This window comes from Pelecanus crispus, chromosome 2 (assembly GCF_030463565.1).
Source record: "Pelecanus crispus isolate bPelCri1 chromosome 2, bPelCri1.pri, whole genome shotgun sequence".
NCBI lineage: Eukaryota > Metazoa > Chordata > Aves > Pelecaniformes > Pelecanidae > Pelecanus > Pelecanus crispus.
In genome coordinates, this window is record NC_134644.1 from 74,593,697 (window position 1) to 74,606,032 (window position 12,336).

General features: G+C 49.7%; 1 protein-coding gene across 1 annotated transcript in view; it reads left to right on the forward strand.

The window, feature by feature from the left end:
• Positions 1-1,255: 1,255 nt before the first annotated feature.
• The window catches only part of JARID2 (jumonji and AT-rich interaction domain containing 2), a 227,255-nt gene continuing 216,174 nt past the window's right edge, over positions 1,256-12,336 (forward strand). Inside the window, exon 1 of the mRNA XM_075705105.1 lies at positions 1,256-1,783. Within this exon, the coding sequence (XP_075561220.1) occupies positions 1,739-1,783 (45 nt within the window). The 5' untranslated portion in view covers positions 1,256-1,738. The remainder of the gene's footprint in view (positions 1,784-12,336) is intronic.

Below are 12,336 nucleotides of genomic sequence, written 5' to 3' on the forward strand. Positions count from 1 at the left end.
GCGGCGCAGCCCACAGAGGCCACGTTTCGTGCCGCCGTTTCCCAGCCCAACCCAGACACATTAATCCCCACGCTCTCCCGGCAGCCTCCCGCGGCGCCTGCCTGCCTCCCCACTCCCCGTCAGCGATCCCCAATAAACTTCCCCTTCTCTCCCCCGCCCTCCTCCGCCCGCCCTGCCCCGCCGTGCCCTCCGCCGGGCGGCGGCGGCCGCCCCCGCACCGCCACCCCGCAAGGCCCAACCGCCCCTCACACAGCACCGCCCCCCCCCCCCGCCCCTACCACCCAGCGCCCCGGGGGGGGGGGGGCACGACAAGGAGGGGGAAACCAAGGGAAGAGAGGCGGGGGGGGAGGGAGGGGGAAGGAAAGGACGAGCGTCGCGAAGGGGGTTCCTCGCGCAGCAGCCAACCGGCGGCGGGCAGGGGCGGGCGCGCGCGGCACGCCGGGAGCTGTAGTTCCCCGCCGTCGCCATTTTGTGGCGAGGGAACTACAACTTTCCGGCGAGCAAGGACAATTCTCGGGCCCTGCGCGGAGCCCCGCCGGCGAGGCCAGGTGCTGCCAGCGCGGCGGGCCCCGGTGCATGCCCCGGCCGGGAGAGGCGCGGCGGGGCTCAGGGACGGAGCGGAAAGGAGAGCCCTTGGCAGACGGGAGGAGAGAGGCTGCTGCGGGGCGGGGAGGGGGGGCAGGGCAGGGCGACCGGGCGTGCTGCGCGGTGAGGGACCGTCGCCAAACTCCCCGCTCGGGTTGCGGCGCAGGGGCAAGCGGCGACCTTGGCTGCCGGGTGGCCGCGCTTAGATGCCAAAAAAAAAGAGGTGGGAGGAGGAGGTGGGGGGAGAGAAGGGAAGCGTGTGACGCTTGACCCGCATGAAGCGTTTGGCGAGGCCTGTTGCATGCGTTGCACGCAGCGGGGGCCGGGCGTTGCGGCTGCCGTCCCGGTTGGGAGTTAAGGCCAGGCCCTAAGCCGTGTATGTATGTGTGTGTGTGTGTGCGTGCGCGTGTGCCCCTGTGTGTATATATATATACACACACGCGCGCACACACACACGCAGACATATATATTTAAAAAAAAAAAAAAAAAAAAGAGAGAGAGAGAGAGAGAGCCAGGTCCATTTAAAGTTGCTGCCGGAGAGCTGCTCTCATTGGTTAGGGGGGAGCTGGAGGAGCGGAGACACACACGGTGCGCGCAGCCCTCGCTGCCGCCGCCGCCGGAGCCGCCGGAGCCGCCGCCGCCGGAGCCGCCGCCGCCGCCGCTGCTGGAGTTGTCTCTGCCGCTTTCCCTGCTGCAGCGGCACAAACGTGACTTCCAACGTTTCGATTATTTATCCTCTCCTTTCGGCCCCTTTCCTTCTCCAAGATGTAACTACAGCTCTGACACTAAAGGACCTGCAGATCGCTTTAGGTGGCTTGAGAAAGAGAAAAGGGGATATCAAGGGCGTCGTTTTTTTGCGTTTAGGGGGATATTTTCCATTATAATGTTTCACTAAAGTGAATTTTGTTTTTTGTTTCCTTCGCATTCGTCTTTTTTTTTTTTTTTTTTTTTTTTTCCCTCCGTCCCCCATTTCTCGGATTTATTGCTAGGAGAATCACATTGTGAGGAAAGAAAGTCGGATTACAAGATACCACTACAAACAACCCCCTCCCCCCAGGATTTTTTTTCGTTTTTTTTTTTTTTTTTAAAAATTGTCGCGGCTTTAATTCATGAAGCAATTGTCCCCTTTTGCAATCAGAATTTGGATACCAGAATGAGCAAAGAAAGACCCAAGAGGAATATAATTCAAAAGAAATACGTAAGTGGTCATAACATATATCATTTGACTCCCAGTTTTAGGAAATGGCAGTGAATGTCAAGTTTATAGCTAATCCTGCAGCTGTAAGGCTTTCGAAACAAATGTAATACTGAATTTTATTTTTCTGTGGTGTGGTGGGGGAGTTTCAGAGGCCCCTTTTAACGGGGAAACCTTCTCTCCAGTTGGGTTATAAAACCAGATTTGCGTCGCGATTCCTCCAGTGAATAAATGTATTGACCTCAAATGACACAATCATAATCTAGTTTTAGATGAAAGGCGGGGAGCTCGGGGGGCTGCCGCGATAATGTCACGAAACAGCATTTTCAAGCGGTTTTATTAACATTGCGCTTTTGCATGCGAAGGGAGGCTTTATTTTTTTTTTGGCTTTTTTTTTTTTTTTTTTAACACCCCCCCCCAATGGTCTGCGTGTGTATATCCCCGTCTGGTGAAGCGGCGGCGGTGGTTGTTGAAAGCCCTTTAAGTTGAAACCGAGTGTCTGGTCATGGCGAGCTGGTTTCTCGCACTACCACATCCCATCTCCTCTACGTGATGGTTTTGCTTCTCTGCCTTGCGATAGAAACCAAACCGGTCGGGGATCGCGTCACGGGGGACGCGTTCCTTGGGATTGACTTTAATAATGGGGAAAATGGCTCGGTGCAGTTTTAGAATAATTCGGTATGATGGCTCGAAAATTTGGGCTAATCCAGTGCAGCCCGGGCTGTATTTCTGCCTCTCTTTATTCAACCGCTTAACCAATCCCTTGTAATTGTCTAATCCTTTAAACATACAAATGTGGATGGATAGTTGGATTTTTGTTCGTGCTCCAGTTACGTTTTGATTGGCATAGGGGAGTTTTTCTTTACGTTTGGAAAAACTGAGGCGATTAGCCAAATACGCAGTAGAGCGAATAATCATTTTTATCTGTACATTTAAAAAAAAAAAAAATTCTTCATTTGGGGGGGGGGAAAGGAATATAAATCCTCGCTTTTGGGTGTGTTTGATGCGAGGCGTTAAAAGTTGTAGTGTATATCGCGCCTGTCGACTGTGCCGATTTTTTTCAGCGGGGGGGGGTGTTTCTTGGCGAGGGAGGGTGACCTTCGGGACACTTTCCCTCGCTATTCTATAGATTTGGTAAAAACTGCAGTTGACTCCAGCTGACTGCCGCTATCGATTGCCCGCCCCGCTGAAACGCAGCCCCGGGGCGGGGGGGGGGTGTGTGTGTGTGTGTGTCTGGGGGGGTGCTGCGCGCTCTTTTGGAGCTGGGCCCCCCCCCCTTCCCCCCTCAACCCCCCCTCCCCCCGAAATTTCCGAATTAAAATACATCCGCATTGCAGAGGAGCGGGGAGCCCGGGGCCGGCGAGTTTAAAGTATTGCATCGAGACGGGAGCGGCGGGTGGAAAGTCTGGCGAAACACGCGAGGCGTCCACGTTTCCCAGGCAGGCAGACAAAAGCGGGGCGGGGGGAGGGAGGAAACCGCCGTGCTAATTATTGGGGGGGGGGGGGGGGGGGGAGATCGCCCCAAACCGCCGCTCCCGCCGCCGCCGCCCCGGGGCCCGGGGGGGGGGGCGAACAATGCGGCGCCGCGGGGCAGGGGCTGAGCGCCCCGGGGGAGGGGGGCGGGACGGGGGCGGGCGCCCCGGCTGCAACAACTTCGCGGCGGCGCTTTTTTTTTTTTTTTTTTTTAACACCCCCCTTCCTTCTTCTTCTCCCCACCCTCCCCCCCCACCCCCCCCGCCCCATTTTTATTTGTGGCAGGGGGCGGGGGCGCAGGCGGCGGTGCCGGCGGGGCGTGCTGGCGGCGGCAGCAACAGGTTGCCGGGGCTGTGACGGGAGCCCGCGGGCCGCCGGCCACGCCGCCGCCCGGCCAGGTTCGCCCTGCTCCCGTGACGTCACAAAGGGAAGGGCCTGCGCGCCGTGGAATCTTCGTCGCCTCGGCGCTCCGGCCCCCCCCCCGCCCCGCGCTTCGCGCGTCCCCCCCCCCCGCCCTCCCGCCCCTGGCGTGACGTCAGAGCCGAGGCGGGGCGGGGGCGGGGGAGGCCCCGGGGCAGCGCTCGGCGGCGCCGCGGGGGAGGGGGCGGCCCGGCCCCGGGCCAGGTGAGCAGGTGCGGGGCCGCCCGGCCCGGCCCTGCCGGTTTCGGGGTGGGAGGGTGGCAGCCGCCGCCCCGCGTGGCGGGGAGGGCCGGTCACGTCTCCCCGCGTTGGGGGGGGGTGGCGGCGTGGGGACGCGGCGTGGCGACACGCGTGGCGCGTTTCCTCCTGCCCCCGTGACCTTCGGGCGCTGCGGCAGCCCGGCGGAGCACGCCGGGCCGCGGCCGCCTCCTCCTCCCCGCCGGTGCCAGCCGGGCCTTTTGTTGCTGCAGGTGTGACCGCCCGGCCCCGGAGCGGGGCCGCAGCCGCGTCCCGGCCTCCGCGGGGGCCGCTCGTCCCGGGTGGGGGCCGTCCAACACACACACACACACACACACCCCCCGCCGCCAGACTGGGTCCCAGCGGTGACAGCCCGCGCCCCCGGGGCAGGCCTGCGGCCCGGGCACCGCCGCGGGTGACCCGGGAGAGGCGGCGGGGAGGGCTGGCAGCGGCTGCGGCAGGCCTCGCCTCACCGGCCTGCCCCGCTGCCGGGCCGCGGCGAACAATGGTGGGGGCCTTGGCGCTCCCGCCCCCGAGGTGAGGGCAGCCCCGGGGGTGATGCCCGCCGTGGGGAGCGGGGGGCCGGCCGAGTGCCCCCCCCCCCCCCCCTCCCAGCCCTGCACAGGCACCGAGTGCTGCTTCGCTGGGCCCCGCTCCTGATACCGCTGCGGGTTGTCATACCGGGAGCGGAGCCTGTTCGGGCTGCTCCTGCTTCTCGGCGTTTGCGAAATGAATTCTGAAAACAAAAAGGTGGTGAGAACAATGGAGTAAAAGCCTGCGCGTTGCAGGCTGCCGGCGCAGGGCTCGGCTCCCTGCTTCGTCAGTGGTCGCAATTAAAAGTTCTCTTAAACTTTGAGAGCGTTATCTTTAGCGACTTGATAACCCAGGAATGAGGAAATCCATCTATGCCTCTCTTCTTCTGTGCTTTAAAAATGCTATCGCTTAATTTTTAAAAGAACCATGGCTGACTCATACAAATCTTTCTTCTCACTTTACCCTCCTCCTTCTCAAACATCTTTACATATCAAATATTGCCTTTTGGCTCAAGCCTCAGAAAACTGACAGCTTTGTAAAGCATCAGCCGAGAAGCCAGACTGCATTCAGTATGCGCTTGGAATTAATAGTTCTTAAACGAAAAGCTTTGAAGTCTCAAGCGTAATTTCACAGGTGCATTTTTCTGCCCATTTTTGTGATGCCGAATAGCCAATCTTCTGTTCTTGCTGGCTTAGGTCTCGGACTATCAGACCTGGATTACTGTCTTTAAATACCCACACAGTTCTGCCACCGTGGCAGATGGCAAAATATAATTAAGGAGTAATGTCACTACTGTCGCCTCGTGTGATTTGTTTCCTTGGCCTTGCAGAGGTAAAAGTGCTGTAGTCTGCCATGAGGTGACACGCTTCACCTACGGACGGCCCGATAAGCCCCTGGGACGGAGGGCCGGCAAGGCCTGTCCAGGATTAGCGTGCTGCAGACATCCCAGGAGGGCTCCGGGGACTGCTGCAGCCTTTGAAACGATACTCTCTACTTGGGTGTGCTATAAGCGGGCTCAGGGAGTTTTGGGGGGGGACAGCGACCACACAGCACCACCTCCTCCTATGTAAGGGATGTTTGCGTGCAGGGGCCTGGCCCTGGGCAGCCCGGGGCTTCAGCCCGACCCTCCTGCCCTGCTTTGTTTTATGCAGGAGTTTCCTCATTTCCCTCCCCCCCGTCCCACAACTGACAGCATGCTTTAAGTTTGACCACTTCCTCCAAGAAATAATGTAAATTCACCGGTGGCAGCAGACGTAGTATTCAGTGTACGTTGCATCTTATTTCAGATAACCTTCTGGAGCTTTCTTGTGCAGGGTCTTTTTCAGGCTTGCAGTAACGATTCCAGCAGCATAGCATGCTCAACTTTTTTTTTTTTCTCCTATGTATAACTTCAGCTAACGGTGTAAGGATGCTAGCCGCACTCGAGATCCGAGTTTGGGTTCCTCTTAACGTTCTGGTCTGTTGAGACTACAGCATCGTGTTGTAAGTGGTTACAGGGTGGCGCGTAACTAGAAACTAGTAATTAAAATCCTTTTCTTTTAAAGGAATATTTACTTTTTGCTATCAACAAATGCTTTGCCCTGAGATACTACCAGGCTCCTACTCACTCCGATGCACTGTGAGTCAGAAGTCTGTGTAAGACGCTGTCCAGAGTGAATTATAATGAATCAAGGCCCCTGTGACGAGTTTCTAATGTTCATTAAGCACTTTCACCTTCTCTTATGAGGCCTACTAAGCCAGTATTGAAAATGTGTTACCCCTTCCTTTTCTGTAGATGTAAAATAACAGATAATGTTACGCATATGCTAAAGTGTGGTACAAACGTCAGCTGATTCTGTAAGGCAGTAGCATTCCCTCCATTTTATTGTTTGATGAAACAGAAAGAAGTCTAAATTACTTGCCTGAAGCTGCGTACTGTAACGGTGGCAGAGATGGAACTAATCTGTATTTCTGCAGCCTCGTCCAATACTCTGTCCTGTAGCTTACGGGCTCTTGCTCCGAGGCAGAGCATCTGCTATACAGGGACTACTTTCCGCGGTTCAAACTTTCTTCAGGATTTTCTCCCTCCCCAGTTATGGTCTGGGCTGTTAGTTTAACAGTATATTTTTAGCATAATAATAAAACAAAAGATGCATTTCAGTATGGATACCTGATTTTATTTGGGTGATGATCATACCCTGCAGCTGATAGAGACCAGTTGATACTGTGATGACTCAGCTGTGGGAGTATTACATAAAGTAGGTCAATTTTTAAATCTCATAGTCTGAAGCTAAAGAGACTTCAGGTTTAAAATTTATCTTTTGTTTATACACGTTACTGATATGTCCTGGTTTGAACATAACTGGAAGTTCTTGAGGAGGAGGGAAGTGTTTTTTGGGGTTGGTTTGGGGTTTTTTTGGCCATTTATATTGTATAGTGACTGAATTTAATCAACTTGAACTTGGGGAGGGAGGGGAGACACCAGCTGCTTTCATGTCTGAAGTTTCCAGTTTGCAGCTCTCAAGTGAAAGGGAGGCTTAAGGGTAATTTTAAAGTAGGGAAAGGAAAAGCAGAAACACGTTTATTATTTTTTATTACAAGCACCCAGCTTTTGTGTGATTTAGCAGATGTGGAATTTGCAGAGGGATACATGCATTGCTGCAAAATCCAAATTTGCATTTAAAACATTCTGGTTTTTCTCCCTGGTCCTTTGCATGGCTTTGTTCCCAACTATAAATGTAAACCAAGTGTAAATGATACATTGTTTGCCTTAGTGGGCAGACAGTCTGAAAACAATAGTGCTGATGGATTTGACTGCCTCTGTGTAAGATTAACGGGACATTAACTTTCAAGTCTAATAATGCAAATTTCAGTGTTGCCAAACCTGAGCTTCCCTTAAATGGTTCCTGACAGTGATGGCCCTAAATGTCCCTATGCTACGGGCCAAAACTTCAGCTGACGGTTTTTATGATCTAGCTCTTCACCTTCCATACAAAGCCTCTTAACCTGTTGTTACAACTTTAGGGAGAAGGGTGAAACATACCTGGGGTTTAATGTCCAAGTAAATGATGGGGTATGGTACGCATACACTTTTTACATTTACTACCATTTTTTATTTAAAGCATTTTTAAGTGGTAGGAAGCCACCAGGAAACTTAAAAGCTGCAAATCGCTTGTAAAATTTGGGTCTAGTATGTGAGGAGTACTTGGCGCTGAAATTCAGATACAGGAAATAATACGCTTGCCAAAATGTGTTTGGTGTTCCCTTAGATCTTTGATGGGTTGTTTTGCTGGCTCATTACTACTGGGAATATTGGATGTGATCCTTCTTGGTTTTTAACGGGCAGGTTTTATTTGGGAGCTCTTGGTTTTCATTTGTAGGGGTGAGCTTATTTCGGTCGGTCACAAAAACGTTTTCTCAATGAATCGGTAGGTAGAAGGTTTAAAACCATTTGCCGTTTCGCTCACTCGGGTTTCACACTTTCCCTCGTGTAATGACATCCTGTTCTGATGTTGTTCCTTCGGTAATCCGGCAGAGGCCTGGTATTTCCAGTGGTGGGCTGTGGGAAAGGAATAAACCCTTTAATTATAGCAGCAAGGGCTTGTTTGGAAATATGCTAGCTCTCTTCCCCTCCACGCGTGCTTTCTTTTTGTCCGTCGCGTCCTTACGCAGACGAAGGGTCTGAAGCTGTAAAATGCTGCTCTTTGCCTTGCCGTGCAAGCGTGGCCACGATGGGTGCTGAGAGCGTTGCCACGCTGAACGCCGTGTCTCGAGGCTCTCGGCTAGAGGCCACGGCTCCCTGGTCTGCGAGCAGTCGGGTGGTGTGAGTGTACCCCATCTGCTCCCGGGCAAAGTTTATCGGCTTAATTTATGCTGCTGCAGAAGGCCATTCACAGTGACCGGCTTGGCTGAGCACGGAAAAAAGGGAAAAAAGCTCAGGTGGAAATCATTCTTCCGCCAGTTCACGTAGGGAAGAGTGGCATCCGAAACTGCTTCAGCCTTTCTGCAGGAAATTTCTCATCCCGGACTGACACGTCATAAGCCATATCCTGTATTTTTATCTGGGGGAACAAAACCTCCTTTAATCAGGCATAAAAATGGGATTGTGTGATTAGAAAAAAAAATGCATTGAAAAGAAAATGAGAAACCTATACTAAGGTCTCTGTACACTTTCTGCACCTAGATCAGGCCTGTGGAGCAAGAGTAGTTTCTGGTCAGGTTCGGTTTAGTGCCTGTAGGATTGCTGCAGTTGCAGTCAGACATTTTGACACTGCTAAAATCTGTTTAGCAAAAATGTGACGATGCCCTCAGAAGAGTTTATCGTTGCATCACTTGACGGGCATGACTTGATCCTTTCTAAATGTCTCTCTTCTGTAATGTGTAATCTGCTTGGTCTATCCTACTTGGTTTTTTGCGGTCTTTTCTGCCAGGTTCTTCCCTTGATTTGCTCTGCAAAAAGGCAGCTTTGGATCTGTGGCTGTTACTATATTGCTTTTACTTCCTAAAGGCTAGAAGAAATGCAAATAATAAGAATCAAGTTGAGAAACTGTGGCCTGCTGCCGTGCTCCAGGAGGGCTTGTGGTATTCGCGTCCCTGCACTCTGCTTTCAGTTCTTTGAGCCTGCCTTGCTGGTCTGACATCTTTTGGATGACGTGATGGTTGCAGGAGATTAGCATGTTTTGGCACACACGCACTATGATGACTGGCTAACGATATTTATAAAGTTCAAAAATAAACCATGGGAGCTCATTCTGACATAATCTACTAATCTTAGTTTTGCACTTTGATACTATACTGTCTGAGCCAAGTTAGGATAACTGTATATTACGAGCAATTCATTTTTAGCTTTGCTTGCAGATTAGCGTTGAAGCAATGCATGCTTTTAAATTAAGAATGATGGGAATGAATTTGGAGAAATTACTGGCTCTTGCAACTATATGCATATGGAAGTCAGTTATGTGCCTATTTTTAAAACAGATATGTGTGAGTGGGTAGAGATACATGTTCCCCAATGTTTCTGGACAACGTTGTGTACTGGCATTTTGACTTGATGTTTTTTTCCTTCACTGCCCACAAGAACAGGACAGTCTTCTCTGCCCTTTCCCACATTTGTATGTTAGGGGATGGACTTTCATTTCTCTTTGAGGACTGTGCTTTATTTTCTTCTGCATAAAAAATCTGCTACTGCTTTGGGTAAACTTTAGTCTTGTGCTAGGCATTCTGCTAGTCACGCTGCATTTTGGGGAGTCCAGCCAAGACTTTTGAGCTTTTGAGGCTCCTCAGTGACAGGAATTCAGTTTCCCCTGGGCCCTAACAACTGCATTTGAACAGCTAATAACAATTTTCTAGCTATGTTTGGGAATGGCCTACATTTATAAGAAATACAAAGAGGAGCCTGAAGATGTAAAGCATGTGAGTCAAACGAATTGCAATGTACAAATATTTTTTGAGGTTGCTGCTAATAAAGTGTACAGAAACCATGAGTCTTGGACAAGAGTCTGTCAAGTGTCTCAGTCTTTGAGGTGCTTATCATTATTTTTATTAGTTGCTGTATTTAGCATATAATTTTCTATGCTGTTCTAAAACCGTGAATCTTTATGCCCCAAAAGTACATAGTTTAGAAATTGCATTTAGAGTTTCATGTTGCTGCAGGCTACCACCATATGTTTATAGCTTTTTTCTTTTTATAAGGTGCCTGTTAGGCAGACTAAGGGTGATTTAGAGAAGGGATATGTTTCCTTCTTTCTTGCCTTTTTTATTTCGTGGATATTACTTTCAGCCAGTTTGTCCCACAGACTTCTTTTTGATACATCAAAGTTGTAAGCCAAATCTCTCAGCTGCAGTGTGCATGCTAAAAACCCCGCAATACAAATTTCCAACCCTGCACGTATGCCAGATCAATTAACTTTTTAACTCAACTCGAGCTGAAAAAAAAAAAAATAGAACTGCTTCTGGTTTGATTTCAGCCCTACAAAACTTGGTCCAGACTTTGAGTTTACAAAACTCAAAGCCAAGCGAAAAGAAGGTTTTCTGTTATTGTTTGTAAAGTTGACTGATAACTAAGTTGGTCTTGTATGCGGTTCCTTTTTGGGTGATGTTCCAAACGACTGGTCTTAATGTGAGTGTTTTTCATAGAAGGTTGACATAGATGGACGCCCGAGATGTGGTTTTCTGATTGATAGTCATTCCCCGCCCCCCCCCCCCCCCAAGCATAGTGATAATGATGAAAATTCTCATGGCCTATTGCCATCATGCAGACTGGCTTTCTGAGACCGAGGAATGTCCTTTTCAGTTTTGGATATAAAGCAGAAGTTAATGGGTTGGAATAGTACTTCCTCTAATAATTTATTAAAAGCTGTACTACACCCGAGTAAGATTGTAAGAAGAAGGTAGTCTTTCTGCTACTGAGGCCTTCATTTTAAGTTTGAAAAGCTTTTACCAATGTTAATTTTTTTGTTCTAGTTATTCAACATATAATGGGGACACAGTAATACCACTTTGTAAGACAAGAGGCTTTGTGTTACTTAAAAGCTGGAGTTACAGCATGTTACAGTAGCTGTAACTTGTGAATTATTTATAACTTGGAAGAAATAATGGTTGTCCTAATGGCAAATAATTTTGAAGCTGGCTTTTTCTTTTTTCAAGTCTGTCTGTGATGCCTTGAACCAATAAAAACTACAAAAACAAGAAGTAGCCGTAGAGAGAAGCTATTCTGTTGCGTTCTACTGTCCCCTTCTTCCTATCTGTGGTGGAAATGACCTGTGTGTAGCTTTTGTGTTTTGCCTTCAGTAACAACATTGTGAATGTGGACCAGTAAGCTGCCTAATGCTGTGTTTTTATGATCACTTTAAGCCTGCACTGCACTGAAAGAAGCGCTTTAGCCTTCCTCTGGTTGCCTGTTCCCCCTCTCTCTGCAGGCCAACATGTGTACTAGGTGATAGCTCCCACCGCATATTGGGGACTTTCCAGGTTAAAACTGAACTGACAAAACATGTTTGATTTTTAATGTGGATTCATTTAATATTGCAGTTTGTGGTGTAGCTGTAAAAATACTTGGTCTGGGGAAGGTGTTGCAGGGACACAAATGAAGTGGCCAGGGAGGGGTTTCATTGCTTCTGTTAGCAATAGTGTGAGCTTAAATGGGCTGTGAAATTATGACTAAATAGGAGTCAAGATACATGTTTTATTTCCTAGCAAAATTAGCTGTCCTTGCCTGTTCTAAGGATTGTTTGGGCATGGATTTTGCTGTACTGTCCTACTGCTGGAAGCATGGTGAATATTAAATAAGGTTGAAACGAAGTTAGGCCACGTAGATGAAAATGAAGCTGAAGATGTTTGTGCCTGTGGCCATGGTAATGGCATAATCATTTCCAAAGTGCTAAAATATGTTAGAAGAGGGTTAAAACTGTACTACTGGTGTTACGTGTTATGCTTGCTTAGATAAGATTTGAACAATTTTAAAGAAAACAAGAAAAGAAAAAAGGGGAAGAAAATAAGATAGCTGTGCTACGGGAAGCTGGGTTCCACTGCTAAATGTGGTAGAAGAAGTAGTACTCTCTTTAAAATTGGGGGCCCCCCCAATACGGGAGCTCCACTGTGGAAGTGAAGCCACTGCACTGTTTTACTTTCTACAACAAGGACCTGCTTACAGAAGGGAGTTCCTCCAGAAATTTCCCATGGCTTTATTTGGTTTATCTTGTGCTACTGAAGAATAAGTTAAGATAGCTTCTCTTGTTAAAACCGCTCGTGTCTATTGAATGTGCAAGTGAACTGAAGTTCTGATGTGGTTTTGCCCCAGGTTCCCAAGTAGCGTGAGAAGGCCAAACCGTGTCAAATGAAGAAGCTACAAAAAACAAGGTTTCCTTTAATTATAGGAACATCAGGATGTGGCATCACATGCCTTTTTCTCACCA